This window comes from Struthio camelus, chromosome 2, assembly GCF_040807025.1.
Source record: "Struthio camelus isolate bStrCam1 chromosome 2, bStrCam1.hap1, whole genome shotgun sequence".
Taxonomy (NCBI): Eukaryota; Metazoa; Chordata; class Aves; order Struthioniformes; family Struthionidae; genus Struthio; species Struthio camelus.
This window is the reverse complement of record NC_090943.1, coordinates 145,157,262-145,174,684: the sequence shown is the minus strand read 5'-3', so window position 1 is coordinate 145,174,684 and position 17,423 is coordinate 145,157,262. Positions and strand designations below refer to the sequence as shown.

The 17,423-nt window shown below is 44.0% G+C and overlaps 1 protein-coding gene and 1 long non-coding RNA gene across 22 annotated transcripts in view; one reads left to right on the top strand and one right to left on the bottom strand.

Moving 5' to 3' along the window:
* Positions 1-6,434: 6,434 nt before the first annotated feature.
* On the bottom strand, positions 6,435-10,139 carry LOC104148952 (uncharacterized). The gene is made up of 3 exons (XR_011139256.1): positions 10,041-10,139; positions 9,102-9,239; positions 6,435-8,544 (listed from the first exon to the last, which is right to left on the bottom strand). It is a non-coding gene; the product is annotated as an uncharacterized lncRNA (long non-coding RNA).
* Positions 10,140-11,049: 910 nt separating this feature from the next.
* RIMS2 (regulating synaptic membrane exocytosis 2) overlaps positions 11,050-17,423 on the top strand; it is a 482,918-nt gene continuing 476,544 nt past the window's right edge. For 19 of the 21 annotated variants that reach the window (XM_068932860.1, XM_068932863.1, XM_068932862.1 and 16 more), the window contains exon 1: positions 11,050-11,531. In XM_068932860.1, the coding sequence (XP_068788961.1) occupies positions 11,356-11,531 (176 nt within the window). In that variant the 5' untranslated portion in view covers positions 11,050-11,355. The remainder of the gene's footprint in view (positions 11,532-17,423) is intronic. The other 2 variants (XM_068932856.1, XM_068932861.1) reach the window with 2 other exon arrangements.

Sequence of the window (17,423 nt, the reverse complement as noted above, 5' to 3'; positions counted from 1 at the left end):
CTTGCGGAGGCAGGATTGGACCGATGCTTGTCGTACAAATTCATTTGGGACTAGCCACTAATCCAAGAAGCTGAGATGGAAATTGTCATGGAGACAAAGTGAAGACATTGCTAGTAATGTTTCTAGAGAGGGAGGCGGTCAGCCTTGCCCTCCCACTCTTGCGGAATCAGAGATTCATTCCCGTCTGGCCTCTATCTTTGATGTACCCAGCACTGGTCGACCTGTCAGGAGCCTGCATCATCCTGCTGACATAACTCTTCGGATTAGAGAGTCTCCTAAGCAACCCTAACACAGTAAGGTACTAGTTTCAGAAATGGGGAAATGTGTGTTTGCCTCTGTATGTGTGTGGGGTGTGTGTGCATACGTTCAGCATAATTCTGGCAATTTATACTGTAGTATCAGTATTGCAGTATTAATATTGCAGCATAGGATTAAGCAGGTTAATTTAGCCTCTCTATCTGTTCATATCTGGTGCTTAGAGGATTTTGAAAATCCTATGCTCAACTATCCCCTGATTTTATTTACATAGAAAATAGTACAACTATTGTGTGTTGCCTGGTAGACTACTTTATCATTGTTTTTATCATGCTTTTTTCTTCATATATTGTTTTGAAGTAAAAAGCTTCAAAATAGCATGTGACCAGAAATCTGGTAAATTATCTCCTTTCAGCATTTTAGTATTCAGCATGATCCTTCAAGAGATTCCTACAGATTTTCAGAGATGCAGCTAACTTTTTGTGAGAATGTGAAGAAAAATACAGATGCATAATGAACTGTTATGAACAAGAGGTTTCAGTGATGTTGTAAACCACAGATACTTTATGGTCCAGTTAACAGAAACTCTCAATAGAATTATATCTCTATAAATCAAAATTTGTTGCTTATTTTCTATATGTGGTTCTGACTCATGAATCTATGCCCTGTAGAAATTTCTGTTCCTTCTTGAGTCATGCAAATGTTGCCTCCTCTCACCCCAGATCTTGCTTTCTCCAATGATTAGCCCTGTTGCGCCCTACACTGTTGTCATGTATTTTTTTACTTCATGTAACGTCACCATTTGGGGGAAAAAAATTGGCATTGATTTTTCTTCTTTTTCAAGAACAATGTAGAATTCATTATACCAAAAATTGGAGAAGAGGCATACAAACCAGATAGCACAAAATAGGAAAATATTAATGTAAATAAAAACGGGGTATTTTATGCTACTCTGAGCATGAGGATTTGAATGCAGCAAAATATCACTGATATGCACACGTGGGCATCATTATATAAAGGGACAGTATATTCCTCCATATCAAATAATAGAATCAGGCAATGAACAGGTTAACCTTTTCCTCTTTAAGCTATTCTGTGAAAGGGCACAGTAAAGCTGAGATGTCTTTGTCAGCCTCTCATCGTATGTACCAATACAGGAAAAAACAGGACATAAAGCAATGGAGTAATATAGTTGCAAGGTACTAAAGCATGGCAGTAACAGTGTAGGCTTCAGGGCAGTATAAGCAGAGAAGCATATAAAAGGTTAAGATGCTACACCAGGTGGACAAAGTCACAGGAGACAACTTTCTAACTAGAAAGGAGAAACGGTTCTTTCTGAGGCACACAAGAAGCGTGTATCCGACATTTCTGCACTGCTTTCTAGGAGTCACCAGTGACATCGTCAGCTGTTTTGCAATACTCTGCTAACACAGGTTAGATGCGGCGCTTCATTTTTGAAATTTTATGTTGTATCTGCTCAAGGAGGTAAAGGGCTTAGCTTTTTCCTCTGTAACAGGAATGTTCAAGTGTTGGCCAACTGAAGTGCTTTGAGTAATAGCCAGAATGGCAAAATCTAGCAGCCTATTCTGAAATGAGGTTATCCATTTTCTGCTGCAATGCCCTAAATGACATTTTTTTTTGTATTCAAGTAGGTTGTCTTTGAAGTCAGATGAAATGTTCCATCTTGTGGGGTTTTATTTGTTTTTCTTGGTGGAGGCACCAAATAAATTGTTGGTAAAGCTTCAACTTGCAACCTGGAAACTGGATCCATAGTCTGTGTGGTTAGTGAGAGCAAAGTAGAAGAACAGCTCTGTCACTGGTGTAAATCACTGATTTCCTTAGAGAAGGCAGCTTGCTATTTCATTGAAACTTGATGAGCTGAAGAGTAACCAGGTTTTGACACTGATTTATCAAATGCTGATGTGCCCTACGTTTCCTCTTGGGCCACAGTGATTTTCAAAGAAGAAACAATGCCTCACTTCCATATCTAATTCATTTTTTTAATGCCTCTTACCACTGAGTTTTGGACTTGGGTATGTTACAGGTTACTTTATGGTTTTTGAACTGCTAACAGCCATTAATGCTCTTGAAAATGTGTATGAGAGGTGATTACCTATGAAATCCAGAGCATCACCAATAAAATGCCACCAATTGTTATGGATGACTTTTTGCTTACTGTCCTTTGAAATAGCTGGCACAGGGGAAAATACACTCACAGAAAGATAGTTACATCAGAACAACTCATATACAAGACCTACATGGAGGGAAGAATGCACCCAAATAGCTAGAGGATTTTCTTTGCATCTTTGCTTCTAATATATTGGTGGAGAATAAAAAAGACTATTAATCTAGCCCATTTTGGGGAGAAATACAACAGTAATGAGGCAAGCGTTACTAGGACAGGATTGTATTACTGCAGTAATTGTAAACATCTGAACCTCAGTGTAGCTAAGGTTCAGCTTCTTGCTTTTGCACACTCAGTGGATTTATTGGCCCCTTGAATTCAAGTGCAAAACAAATTCAGTCCACTAGTGCGGCCGATGCTAGAAAGCTTCAATACTTGCACTGTTTTGCTCAGGGAGAGACGGCAGAAATTTGCCGTGGAATTCCTCCCCACGTAAAAGTACAGATGAGGCTGTGAAATCTTTCTGTGCCAAGCGTCCTGTTTTGGCCTTTTGGCACGTCAAATTTGTAGCACTAACCTGAGCTGCAGCATGCTGCTTAATGAAATATAGGCTATGCAGCAGTTTTAGCTCAGTATTGTTTACTTTCTAAATATTAGAATAGTTGCTGGTTGTGCTCTTTTCCTTTCCAACTCATAGAAAACTGCTTTTGAAAGAATATTCCACTAATTTTATATTAGGACAAGGCTGGCTTTAACAGCTGATATCTGAGCTACTAGCTCACGGCACATTAAGACTGAAACAAGTCCTTTTACATTTGAAGAAGGAAATTCACTACACTTCTTTTTATGTCCTTCTCTGAAATGTAAGATGAAATGTCAGCAGCTAGGTCATATTTTATTACCTCTTCCCCATCGTCCCTTGCCTCCTTTGTCTCAAGACAATTCTGCCTAGACAACATCTTTTCTGTCCATCCGGAAAACAGATAGAAATGATGTTTTCAAGCTGCCTCTTATTCCACCTCAGGAAAAGCTGGAAACAAGAGCAAAAACATAAAGTTATCATCTATTAATATTTCAACTATTTTTGCTGTCTTTCAGCACATCTAACTTATTTTTCACATTCACTTGTATGAGACTATGTATCTCAGGGAAGGTAATAGTTGTGGTCAAAGGTCATACATGTTCTTAGACTGACTAATATTGCTAGTAAAAATAGGAAGCTTTTGTGCACATGGATCTCTTTTTAAAATGTTTTTATTTCCTCCTTATTAGGAAATAAATTATAATTATTAAGTGATAATGATATTAGTGTACATAGTGAATGAATCTTGTTTTAACCATATGTGTTTTTTTTTTTAATGTATGGCAGAACTCTGTTCTGGAGAACAAAACACAAAGGAGGCATTGTAGTGGCATCAGGCATTTGCTGACTCTAATTTGGCCTAATGCAATTTTTCCCTTAGCCTAGTAAAATGACAGAGTTGATTAATGTTGATTAATATTGTTCTTCGTAAACTTTTCATGCTGTACTATGTGTTTGATTTTATCAGAGGTGTGCCAGCCAGTGTCATGGGGATTTTTTTCAGGAAAAAAGTACTAGAAAGTGTCAAATGAGTGCTAATGATCTCAATACGTAAGAAATAGGCTGTTGGCCAATTACGTATTAGCTTTTGTCATTCTAGTTGCCTTCTGTCTCTGGAGTATAAAATGAACTTTCACGAAATACTGACTCCTTTCTTCATGTACTGGGAGCTAAAACTGTGAAGAAAGACTCTTTGCTTGGGGAAAAAAAAAAAGTGTCCTCTCCCCCTATGCTTTTAGAGGCAGTTTAGCAGTGCTACCACTTCTGCTTTTACCTATTATTTGAATTAGTTGAAGTTCCTGATTAATTTGCTAGTCATTTGGCAGATGTGAAACCTAGACAGGTAGATTTCTAGACAGAAAATACCATATGCTAAGCTTTAATTACCATCCCTTTCAGGCATGTTTTCATTATCAAAGCTGCTATACTCCAGGTCTGTGAGAATGAACCTTACTTGAAAATCCAAACTGCTAAAGCCCAGCTGGTTTTGGATTTTGAAAAAAGCGAGTGAAGTGAAACCAATGTTTTCTATCTCTCACCAACACAGAGGCCTCAACTTAAAATGGGTGCAATGAATGAGGAATCTCAGTAACAGTTTGGTTTTGCAGGTACGGACATCACCGTCTCCACTGAATCGATATGCAGCACCTTTTGCACTTCCTACTGTTGTGATACTGTGGACAAGTTTAAACAATTCTCTTCCAGCAGTACCCCTCCTCCTACAAAAGCATCTTTTTTTATATTTCTCTAAAGATTAATTTAACCTCATCTGAGGTCACAGACATTAAAATGCCTTAATCATCCAAACCCTAGTCATATTATAGTGATGTGCCTGAGATACCCTAGGTGCTGTAACAGTGCAGCTCTTTATGCTAGTTTGCTTGGATTTCATCCAAGTTTATCACTAACTCTTACACTGCCTCGAGTTACATGCAGCATGGCTTTGTGATACGTATAACCAGCCTGTGATGTATGTTACCTGTAACACAGATATCTACCCTTAACAAAACTTTAATCCTGAGAGGCAAGCCAACTTAATGGATTAGAAATGGGACTGAACACTGAATCGGCAAGATGCCTAGAGGACAGAAAATTGTTTAGATTAAGATGGTCTTATGATGATGTCTGGGGAAAAACCAGTTATCTTCCATTTATGTAGTGTTGCTAACTTTATCTTATTGCTGTCAAGGCTTCAACACACTGCATTTACCTGTTACCCACCAGCTGCATTTTGTCTATGGCTTTCTGACTCTGGGCTTCCTGTGGCAACGGGCTGTTGTCTGTGCTATTTTTCTATAAATACCTAGGACATTGGGGTCTTGATACTGGACTAGGCCTTCTAGGCATTACTGTCAAAATAATAAGGAATTGTTGTTCATTATTATTCATAATAATTGAGACTATTATTATTACTTTTAATAATGAACAATGAATTTACACAGACAGAATCACAAGGTAGACTCCATTAAAAAAAAGGATAAACTCACGTTTCTTGTATAAAGTCAGGAGATTTGGGACTTTCAAGCTGTCACCACAATAAGAATGAATGTATTCCTGAGATTTGGTACAGGATACTCTGTACCCAAACTCTGAAGGACAATCTTATGACTGAATAAAAAAAAAAAGTCACGTGGGGCTGAAGAATACTGGTGAGTCTTCTGAGGCAGCTTGAGTTTCAGAAAATTAGCAGGGGTCAGAGAAGTGGGATTACAAGGCAGAAAACAGACAAGACAATGCAGTAACCATAAATTGTAGGAAGATGTGATAAAACTCTAAGCACCATCTGTGATAACATGAGCGCTTGCTCTATGTATTAAATAATTTTTATATACTCAGTATTCCTGATTTGGAAAACTGCATAGTATCTGGCAACCCAGAACTGTTAAAAGGAAACCGAAGTGCCTAACTTGGGGACAATTTTTAATACCAGTGAAGGGGCCAATAAGCGACCAATAAAAATATAGACTTTTGTATGATTTTGGTATGTTTCTTCCAAATTAGCTGTAGAACTGCTACACTCTTGAAAACAAAATCCTTGATTTATTGTTATCAGGGTCTTCTAGAGTAGAGGAATTCACACACTGCCTGGTTATTCAGAAATATTGATTATACGGGTCAAACATCTAACAGACCGCTGAGAAATGTATAACTGAAGAACTGTACTTAGGCAGAAATTTTTAGCTTCTTTCAGAAAATCCTTTTAGTTTCAACTAACTGAACAACATTCAAAATTGAAAAGACAAATCTGGCCAGAAATACGAGTATGTTTAAGATCCTGTAAAGACTTTTTTTTTACCTATTCCTTTAATTTAGCTTATTAGATATCACATTTAGTTCAGTGAGAATATTTCAGACTAACCATTTAAATGAAGTTACAGCGGTGAGACATGATAAAGTTATTAGAATTGATCATATTATGATTTTATGAATGTGTATGTGTGTGTATAACTGTTCTGGACAAAAACTCCCAAACCCTAGATATTATGTTTATTAAGTATTCCACTCAGAAAACAAATGGCCGCCTGTCTAACCCTAGTTAGGGGGCACTAGCTAAAAGATTAACATTTTTTCCTCTACTGTAGACAGATCATTTACATCAGAGAAATTGGGAAGGGGTATTTCACCAAGTGTATTTGACATACAGGTAGGGAAGTACTGTACAGACTATGGATAACCCTCTTTTATGAGAGGTGAGAGGTAACAAATACAGAAAACTAACTTTTATCCAAAAATATCTAGCATTCTTCAAATCCCTTATGGGGAAGTATCAAACTGAGGAGCAGAAAAAAATTCTACACAGTAAGCAAAATCCCCCCTGAAAGAAACCAGATGGAAAATGTAGGTGATGTTATACAATATTACTAGCTTCCTCAATTTAGACGGGGGAAGGCTGGGAAAGATCCAAGACTGCATCAGTAAACCAGTCAATGATGGTTTTGTAGTACTTAAAATAGGAACCAGGAATCACAGATTGTTGCAAAACAAAGATTTATGCTTCCTTGAGAGGAATTTGAGGAGTTCCTTGCAAAATGCATCCAGGAAGAGTCTTATAAGGTGCATTTCTTGCTGGGCATACATCTGATTTGATCCACTGAGAGTCTGAACGCTGGAGGCATTCAATCAAGAATATGTGTCCAATTTTCTCTATTCCTTTATAGAATAGAATAGCAGAATCCATAGCAGAATACTTCAATGTTCTTTTCATATCAGCCTTATAAAGGTATTTTCCAAATGAATTTTTCAACTTAGGACAAAAATAAAGGAAATAACTAGTTACAGAGAAATTCTCCCTTGTACCAAAGATTATAAAGCAGCTGTTAGCCCCACCTTTTCAGGAAAGAATTAGACTTAGCATAATTTAATGACAAATCTACCAATTTGTTTACTCTTGTAGTTGCTGTGAGGAAAGAAATGCGAATAAGGATGGTGAGAGACATACATGCTGTAACAACACATAAAATCAGGGTGAAATAATATTGTTTCCTTGGGAATCCCTCTTGTGTAACAGAGATGGAAAAAAGTAGGAAAAAAAGAGTATCAGAAAACTTGAATTAATAAACCTGCTGGTATTAATGCATTTAGATAACTTTATAGAAGCCACTAAAAGAAAGTATTGGGTACCTCTGATATATAACTGGTGTGAATTTCAGTCGCAGGCTATACAATGGGAGATCAATTCCAAAAGAAGAATGTAAAACGGGGATGTGAATCTGATTTTTCAGAATATAGTGAATCCAGAACGACAGTTGAAACGAACAGCACTCAGAGGCACAACCTATGAAAGTGAAGGCCAGAATTTGCAGATGTTTCACTACTGAGGGAATTACAAACTAGTGTTCCTTAAAAATAAGTTCCATAAATGAGCACACTACATAATAACGTTTGTTGTTGGTTGACTGTAGATTATTGTTGACACAATTACTCTGGAGTAGGTAGAGAAGTTTGCTCTAGTGTATTTTCATCAATATGTCATCTGGGTAATGTAAATAGCAGTAACAGCATGAGACAATTCTGTGCAACCTGACACGAACATGAACAAATAATGTTTCTATTTAATTGCAGGGAAATGAGAAGAATGATAGGTGGAACTGATGAGAAGAAAGGGAAGGTAGAAGCATAAAAAGGTCAAACAGAACCATTTCTTCAGTGAGTCACAGGATGACTTCTGCTCTGAATCCTCTTATCCTTTCAAAGCAAATAACTAGATAATATATGGGGATTACAGTTCCCAGCCCTGGATTTATTTGTTTATAGTTAGACTTTTAGTGGCACAGAATTTAGTGGGAAGAGGGCAAATATTAAAAGAAAGCTCTTGAAATTCTACAGTCATGTTGAGAGCAGGCATTTTAGTTTGAGGATGAAAAATCACAAGCTTGTTGAAATGATTTCAGAGCAACACTATAAATCCAGAAAATTCAGAGGTAAATTTCCACTGGAAAGAAATTCAGATGAACGAAGTAATGCACGATGACCCTTGAGTCTGCAATGTAGTGATGTCTCGCAACCGCAGCTATGATCGAAACACTGTTGGGTGTTTATGGTTGAGACATGGCATGAAGCATTTCTGAAACAGCTGTGTAACCTGGCAGGGTGGAGAGATTGCGTTAAAATGGTCTGCTTATTTCTTTTTACTTACTCTTAGAAGCGATTGAGTGATCTCTCTTTTTCCTCACTTCCCCAGAATAAAATGTCATTCCCCAAAAGGATCAGTCCTGTTAATTCTTCCATTCAACATCTATAAATTGAAATGGACTGTACTGTCTTTGGTAATTTGATGACACACAGTTCTACGTTTCCTTTTCTTTTTGACTCAGATGCCAGATTTATCTAGTGCCTGGAAGAAACAAGGAACTGGATGAAAGCCAGCAGGCTGGCATCCAGCCTGAAAGGTGAAGGTGATGTTGACTGGAAGACCAGAATGCTTTGAGGACTTGGTGAAAATCACATAGTTTACTTGATAAGGCTATCTGCTCAAATATAATATATGTATGCAAAGGGTATATTATACATAAAAGAATAATGAGAAGTTACATCAAGAAACGGAACAGTCTCCTTTCAGTTGAGGGTGCCAATGACACTTTTTGGACAGAATTAAGTATCAGTGAATATAGGTGATATAGGTAGGTATGGATAACTTGCCTTATCGCAGCTCACCTATCATGTTCTTCTGGTGATCTGTTTCTCCAGGACTTGTCTTCCCAAATGAGTGAAATCTTTAGCACAGCATCTCCTGAGGAACATTCTTTAGTTAGTGAACCGGCATCTGGAATTTATTCTCTGTGGAAACACAGTTAATGATGACCAGGAGAGTTTAAGGAAGATGAAACTCTCTTTTCCCCCCCCCTCCCAGGCCTTCCCATCTGATTATAAGCTGATGCCCTAGTCCATTAGAAATAGCGCTGGCCTTAGAAACGTATGATGTATGGTGGAGATTTCAAACTATCCAAACTAAACCTTACCAAACCGCTTTCCTGTAAGTACAGGCATTCACATGATATCCAAGGCTGACGCGTAATACGCGTTCTCTCTCAAAATGTGTGAGAGCACCGAGTCGTTCTCTAACTACGCTACCAGTAACTAGACTGAAAACCAACTGATCTGGATTGAATTCATTTTTTTAACGCTTACTTTCCATTAATTTGGGCTGGATGGCATTTTTGGCATTGTATGACTCCTTCTCCAGAAATTAGTTCTCGCCACCAAAACGACCGCTGAGGTGGGCTAGCAGGTAGCAAGAGCCTTGTGAGCGGTTTATCCCAAGTCAGCCTTGTTTCTAGCGCGGGGCGAGGACCCCTGCCCTGGCCCGCCTTCATCAGGACATTTCTGCTTTTCTGCGTAGGAGAAACCTGGCAAAACGTACGCGAGGACGCGTTTTACGCTTACGCCTTGCGCCGGCTGCACGATGCTCCAGCCAGGGCGAGTACAGAGGTTATATACGGAAGAGCAGCTCTGTTAGGCTGCACCCACAAAACCGAACAGCAAGATCCCCTTTGAAGGCCAGTTAAGGAAAAAAAAAAAAATTACAACCTCTGTGGGTTTCCCACCCTGCCTGTTTGCTTAAGAACAAGGGGAAGTTACTCTGGGGGCAGCAGGCCGCCCGGGGCTGTCGGCTGCTCGTCGCTGTCCTTCAGGGCCTTCGCTTCAGGCCTGCGGGGGCGGGAGCCCCGCGCCCGGCGCGGCGAGGCCGAGGCGGCGCCCGGCGGGAAGCGGCGGCGCCGGGCCCGGCTCCACCTGTGGCGGCGGCTCCCGCCGGGCGCGCGCCGCCGCCGCCGCCGCCGCCTCCTCCCCTCAGGCGGCCCCGCGGCCGCTTCCCGCCCGCGTCGTCTCTGCGCCCTGCTCCTCCCCCGCCGGCCGGCCGGCCGCTCTCCGAGCGGGCTCCTCTCCCCCCGCTCTGCCTCCTCCTCGTCCTCCCTCGCGCGGTTTTTATCGCATCCATTTTCGTGCCTTTGTAAATAAATAAATAGCAGTGCGCCCCCCCGCACCGCCCCCGTCCCCTCCCCCGCCGCCCGGAGCCGCCGCGGCCGCGCAGCGTCGCTAGGCGGCGGGCGCCGGGCCCCCTCGGCCCCCCCGCGGCAGGAAGAGGCGTCGCGCTGGTCCCGCGGGGGTGGCGGTGGCGGATGCGGAGCCCCCTCCCGTGACTCCGGCTCTGCGCGATGCCATGGGTTAGGCGGCCGGTGTCCCGCAGCCCAGAGGGGAGCAGCCGAGCGAGGCGGCGACAGGCGGCGGCGGCCGGGCCCGGCGGAGGAGCAGCGGCGGCGGGAGGCGGCGAGCGGCGCCCCGCGGCCCCCTCGGTGGACGGCGGCGGGGAGTTATGAGCGGCGGCTGGCGGCCGGGACCGGCGCTCGCCCGCAGGGGCTGCCCGCCGCTCCGCGCCCGCGGGTGCCCGGGCTGCGCTCTCCCACGCGCGCCGCCGCCTCGCCCCCCGCGGCCGGCCGCCTGCCGCGCCTTCCTGCCGCGCCGCCGCTGGCTGCCTGCCTCCGTCCCCGCCGCCTTCCCGCCGGCGCTTGGGGTCAGCATCGTCTCGCTGTGACCCCAGCCGCAGGGCTCCTGGTGCCCATCCGGCCCTCCTCCCCGCCCCCCCCCCCGGCTCGCCCCACGCTGCCTCCGGCCCTTCCTCTGCCCTCGTCCCTCCTTGCCCTGCCGCTCCCCCTGCTCGTCGCCGTCCCCGTCGCCGCAGGGGCCCGGGCGGGCGTGTGCGAGCTCGGGGCCCGGGCACCCGCCCCTCCCCGGGCGCTGCCTCTTCAGCGGGGCAGTCATTAGGCGCTGATTGATTACGGGGTATTGATTTGTATGTATTTCTCTCAGCGCCGGTGGCGGCCGCTCCTGCTGGTGCCGCCGCCGCCGCCGGAGTTAGGACAGTGTTTCCCGTAGCGGTGCCGAGCTCCAGCCCAACATGTCGGCTCCTGTCGGGCCCCGCGGCGGCCCTGCTCCTCCTCAGCCTCCGCCGCCGCCGGCTCCTCAGCCCGAGATGCCCGATCTCAGCCACCTCACGGAGGAAGAGCGGAAGATCATCCTGGCCGTCATGGACCGCCAGAAGAAGGAAGAGGAGAAGGAGCAATCCGTGCTCAAGTAAGGGCAGCCACATCCCTCCCTCGCCCGGTGCCGCCGAGGTCCCTGCGGGCGCCGGGGCCGGGGCCGGGGCAGGGGCGCGGCGGGGGCAGGCGAGGGGCCGCGGGCGGGCGGGGGCTGCCTCGCTGCCGGCCGTGGCCGTGCCCCGGCGGCTGTGGGGCGGCGGCGGCGGCAGGGGGGCCGCCGGGCTGGGGCCTCCGCGGCTCTGCGCGGGGCGGCGGCGGCGGGCTGGGGCTCCGCGCCGGGCACCGGCGGGGCACGGCGCCCAATATGGCCGCACAGGTGCCGTTCTCACCCGGCGTGTGCCGTTAGGGGAAGGAAGGGTGGGTCGAGGCGGCGGTTGGCGCCGCCGGAGGGGGGCGGATCGGCGGGCTCGGGCCCCGCGGCGGGGGCGCGGCGGGCTCCGGGCGGGCGGCGGCGGCCCCGCTTCCCCCCCCCCCCCCGGGGCGCAGGGGGGGCCGTCGGGGCCTAGGCACCGGCCGTCTCTCTGGGTGGGTTTGCCACAGCCGCCATCTTCCTCCGACAACGTGTCTGCCGCCCGCCCGCCCCCGCCTCGCTGCTCTTTCCAAGCGCGAGCCCCGGCGCGGGGGAAGCGGCAGCGGGGCCGCCCGGCTCGGCCCGCGGCGGCGGCGGCGGCGCTTCAGCACCGGGAGCTGTCCGGGCGCGCAGCCCTCGCCGCCGGGGCCGGGGCCGGGGCCGGGGCTCGTCCTCGCGGCCGCTTCCCGGGCGCGCCGGGAAGCAGCGGGGCGGCCGCAGAGGTGGCCGGTGCCCCGGCTGTGGGGCGACACCGGCGGTTTCGGGGGCGGGGGGGACACAGCTCTGCCGCCGTGGTGTCCCCCCATAAGCCCTAGTTAGCGAGCGCCGAGCGCGCTCAGGAAAACCGCTTCCCCGCGGCGGCGGAGTCATCGCGCTGCTTTCCCAGGGCTTCCAGATGGGCAAAGCTGCCCTTACCGTACACGTTACTTCTGTGAGTGCCGTGAAGCTGAAGCACTGAGGGTTTTTTTTTTTTTTTAATACCAGAACAAAGCAAGTTAAAGCGGGAGAATTAGTATTGTGTCCTGGGCACGTTGACTTGAGCTGCCCCTTCAAACTCAGTACCTGAACGCGGCCTTCTGGGCTTTCGTTGCTGGCTCTGGAAGTGTGTTTCTAAGGTGCATCGCTTTATGGATAGTGGCACAGCGGAAACTGAAACTTCCGCTATCATTTATGTGACAGCTACTAAACTGGGAGGCGGTCTGCTCCTAAAATCAGTTAAATGGCTGTTTAAGAAGATATTTTATTTGCTGAACATTCTGAAGAATGACAGTGTGATGTAAGCACTGGAAAGCAAGTACCCTGTCTCATTGTATTACTCCAAAGAATCAAAACTAAATAACTTTCAGTCTAATATTATGCAGTTTGTTTGCTACTGTGGCACTTTCATTTTAAAAAGTGTTTAAGCTCTTCTGCATTTCTAAATGTTATGGCATATCAAAACAGAAAATATATATTTTTTGTCTTGAAATCTCTGCACTCGTAAAAATCATTAGCAAAGAATGAAATGGAAGGTTATTCCACTTGCAGTTTTAATCTATAATAGTAGCATTACAATTTTTAAAAAGGTCCCTGGCAGCTTTTTTTTTTAAGACTATATAATATTTATGATCTAATATAATCTATGATTTCAATATGATACTCTGTAGAAATATGTATGTAGTTTTTTTAATGGAAGTTGCTTTCTGTGTGCCTGAAAAAAATGGACGTAAAGAATTAACCGCTTAGCTTCTAAAGGTAACTAGAACGCTGACAGCTTCCTGTGCTGTTGCTGATTATGCCTGTTAAAGGCAGGATTGTTTACATTATTTTACTGAAGGAAGAGACAAAGCTAGGATCAGTTTTAACTGTTCAGCTTACAAATGAAAAATAAACCATTCTCAAATAATGACAAGGTAAAATCAACTCTAAGAAATGAAACGGAACTGTTTTCATTTGTAAACATCTGTGTCTTGAAAGCAGACAATGGACAAAAGATAGGTCTTCATCACAATCTGAAAATAAAGTATAAACTTTATGTGGCGTTTAGTTTCCCATTATTTCTCACTGAAGTTTCCTCTTGAGTCCCGTGTAAGCAGTAACGGAAACGGTAGAACATAAAGTTTATGCACAAAGGACAGCCTAAAACAGCTGTTTTGTAAAAATGCTATTGTCAATGGAATTTGGATAGATGGCCCATAATAGTTTATAGGATACTGAGAACTGATACAGTGTCAGATTAGCAACTCACCAGTTTTATTTTTCTTAAAGTGAAGTGGCTCCTTGAAACCTTCAGATACATGTTTAGTCTGAAAAAAGCTATGGATTTATTAATCACAATCCTCCACCAAAGTCAAGCCACACCTTGTTCTGCACTTCTGAGTAGCTATTACTGGGTTTAATTCTGGGTTTAATTACTGGGTTTAATTCTCTTGGCAGTTATTTTCTTTCTGTCCAGAGAAGGAAAAAAGAAGGAGTTGCAATATATTCAAAAAACCCCAAATATATTTATATGAACGAACTATTGTTGTTGCATATAGATAAAGGAAGAGCTAAATCCTACCGTCTTTGTTCAAGCGTAATTCTCTTCGAAGGCAAGCTCCCTTTCAAGTGGAAGGTACTTTTGTCTAACTAAGCAATAAAACTGTGTGATTTCACTCCACGGAAAACTATGGGAGAATAAAAAAAGATGCTGGGAATAGAGTTGACGCTTAGAGATATTATCACAAGAACTGCTCAAATGTTGTAGAAAGGGGCAAGCATGGATTTCCTCTAAATTTTGGATAATTTATGGTGACCAAGTGTCGGTATGAATGGCTAGTCCCGGGGGCTCTACTTCCTTTCTCCATTCTATTTCTATTTTGTGCTTTTCAAAGTCTTATGCTGTGCCCATCACTGTGGTATTTGAGCATCTTCCAAAAGTGCATTAAGTGGTGTGACTCACATCTGTAATGGGGGCTATTTATTCTTTTCTTTTCTCTCCCTGGGGTAAATATGTGTGGATTTAAAATAGACATATAACTTCTTCTCCTTATGCTTGTTTTACTCTTTTAGGGGAAAGAAAATGCAGATTGTATTGAGTTGTAATCTGTAGCAACTAATGGTGATCAGGTCAGCATGAATTCTTGCCAGGATTTGCTGGAACCTGATGGCATGTAGAATAGAAGCTTTCCAGATTTGCTCTCTCCTGTGGCCTGGTTTGGTCTGTGAGATCCATCTCGTTACAGCTGTGCACAGTGTTCCTAGTGTGGAGCTTCCCTTTAAAAGGGAGGACGGGCAACAAGGGCTGCTGCTGCGAGTGTCTCTTCTGGAATTTTGGGGACCTTTGGAGTGCATTTTGAATGTCATGTACCAAGAAGGTGTCTTTTTGACAAGGTTATTGAACATAAATTTTGCATAGTATTTCATATGCATAATGTATGACACTCAAAGAAAATAAATTTATGTCTCTACACCGGGCTTAAATTCTTCTCTGTGGTTATAGGAATATTTGCATATTTTCAACTTCTGTCTGTGGATGTTTCGCTTTTTTGGATATAGCATAGAACTTTTGGTGATGACTTTTCCTTTAAGGCTGTGCCCGTAAGAGGCACATCCTGCCCCTTACAGTTTCTAGTTTTGTGTACGTAAGCTTTCTAACAGATTTTAGACAATGCATTTTCCCTTCATTAATTGATTCATGGACTCAGTCCTGTGCTTTTTTGTTTTTCATTTCTACTTGATTTCTGTGTCAAAGGACTGGCTTGAGAGGAGGCACACAGGAGGAAAGATTCATAGAAGGCGCTAGGGTGACAACATTATTTGTGAAAGACTTGTGTTTTAGCCTCTGTGGTGCAGTATCATAAGTTTTCGCCTCCTTTGCATGACCATGCTATTCTAAAGATAAAACGCTCTCCTTGGACTCACAGCTCTGAAAAGATATCTGCTTCAATTTTTCAGGCGTATGGACTGTTTGGCTCAATATGAGGCAAGTTTTCCCATGAGAAATTGATGTATGAAAACATTCAGCTTTTAACATATTTGCAAAGTATCACCTAGCTTTACCATGAGGTCCTTATTAAAGACATCAGGCTTTGTGGGTTTTTTTTGGGTAACTGAAGTCAGCTAGTGTTGTCTCTAGGCAGGGCTAACGAGAAACAGGCTGGGCTAGCTAGGTAGGTAGGTATGACTGCCTCTGGGCTTGCGCGTGCTCAGCTCTCTGTGTCCGTGGTTGCAGCTGGGTAACTGCACTTACTGACACAAAATCCCTTGTCAAGCAGACCACAAAGAAGCTAGACTCTGTGAGCTGTGTAAGGCGCTGTGGGCGAGTAAGGTGTGGGACAGCATGCTGGGACTGGGGGAGAGGAAGCAATAGATTGACGGCTGTGAATCACAGCAGTGTAAATATCCGTCTCACAGAGCGATCATACTGCTTTATAAACACTTGCACTGCTTTATAAATAACCAGCTATGATTTACACTTCCTTAAAAGTATTGTAGGTTTAGGATTTGGATTTGGGGGTTGGAGGGAAGATAGAGGTGCAGGTGGTGATTATTCTTTTTGTTTTCCTGGAATAGAGAGGTATATATGGGAAATTCCAAAGTTTTTAAGTAAGGCACAATACATTTGGGCTGCTTAGGACTCCAATCAATGTTAGTTGTAAGTGATGCTTCCGTAACTTCACATTGAATTTTGTCTGAATCTAGAATGCCGATCAGAGTAGGCTATTGTTACACTACTCATTATTTTCCTTTTGTTTCTATGTACTATAAAATAAAAGTATATGGTCAAGATGATTTTAAAAACAGTAACTTTATGCAGTTTAAAAATAGGTGATAGTGGCAGTTATAACAAGATATAAATGAGGAAGAACACAAATCCCCTTCTGCCTCCTTTTCCTTCCCTTTTGCCTTCTCTTTCTGCTCCCTTGTTCCCTGCTCCCTCCCATATTCTTGGTCTTCCTCCCTTTTCTTTTGTTTTAACAATTGTACTGACTTGTTGGCCTCTCTCAACATTGTCATTAACTCTTCTCTCTTACCACATGGTTGAACATTTTACGCTGTAGATAATATTTGTCAGGGAGTTACAGCTTGTGCCATTTGCTCTTCAAGAAGACCCAGTGTTTGCAATTGTTCTAAAAAGCATATAGCACGCATTAGACACTGTCTACAAATAGCAGTAGTGGTGGTAGTAGTAGTAGCAGTTCCTGCTGGTGACTAAGCACAATGTATTTCGAGACTTTACAGACTGGCAGTAACTCTACTGGGATATCTCATGTTAATGTTGAGTAGAATTTCAAAAGAGTGGACTAGTGCTGATGATGTTCCAGGGCAAGCAGGATGAGTTGGAGGTAGAAAGGCCTGACGTCAGATGTGACCAAAACCCAGAAAAGTTATAGAAGATAGAATAGCTAATAGAAAATAAAGGATATAGTTAATAAAGGACCCCCAAAGTAGATATTTAACACCAACCAGTATGTGCTTTCTGAAAAAGTCTTGTGAAATAAATCTGTTTTCACTCTTCCTCAAATGAAAAAGAAGAAAATGCTTAATTTTGCATTTTCACGGCAAGAGCCTTTCAAGACCACACTTTCATTTCATTTGCATTTTCAAGACCACACTTTCAGGCTCTGGGCCTGTATCCTAGAAAGCAGTAACTACGTGAAATTCAGTGGTCTCTGGAAGTCAGGTTAGATGACTGAATGCTCCGTTCTGGGATTTTGTATGCATGCAGCTATGAGCTGGATAACTTTTAAATAACTGAGAATGTCAAACAATTGATTTTTCCACTGAAAGAAGAGCTTAATTACAGTATATACTGTAAGTGCGAAAATACACAGCACAGATAGGTTATTACAGAACGGAGACTTGTGACATGATATAAAATGTGTTTTTACCCTG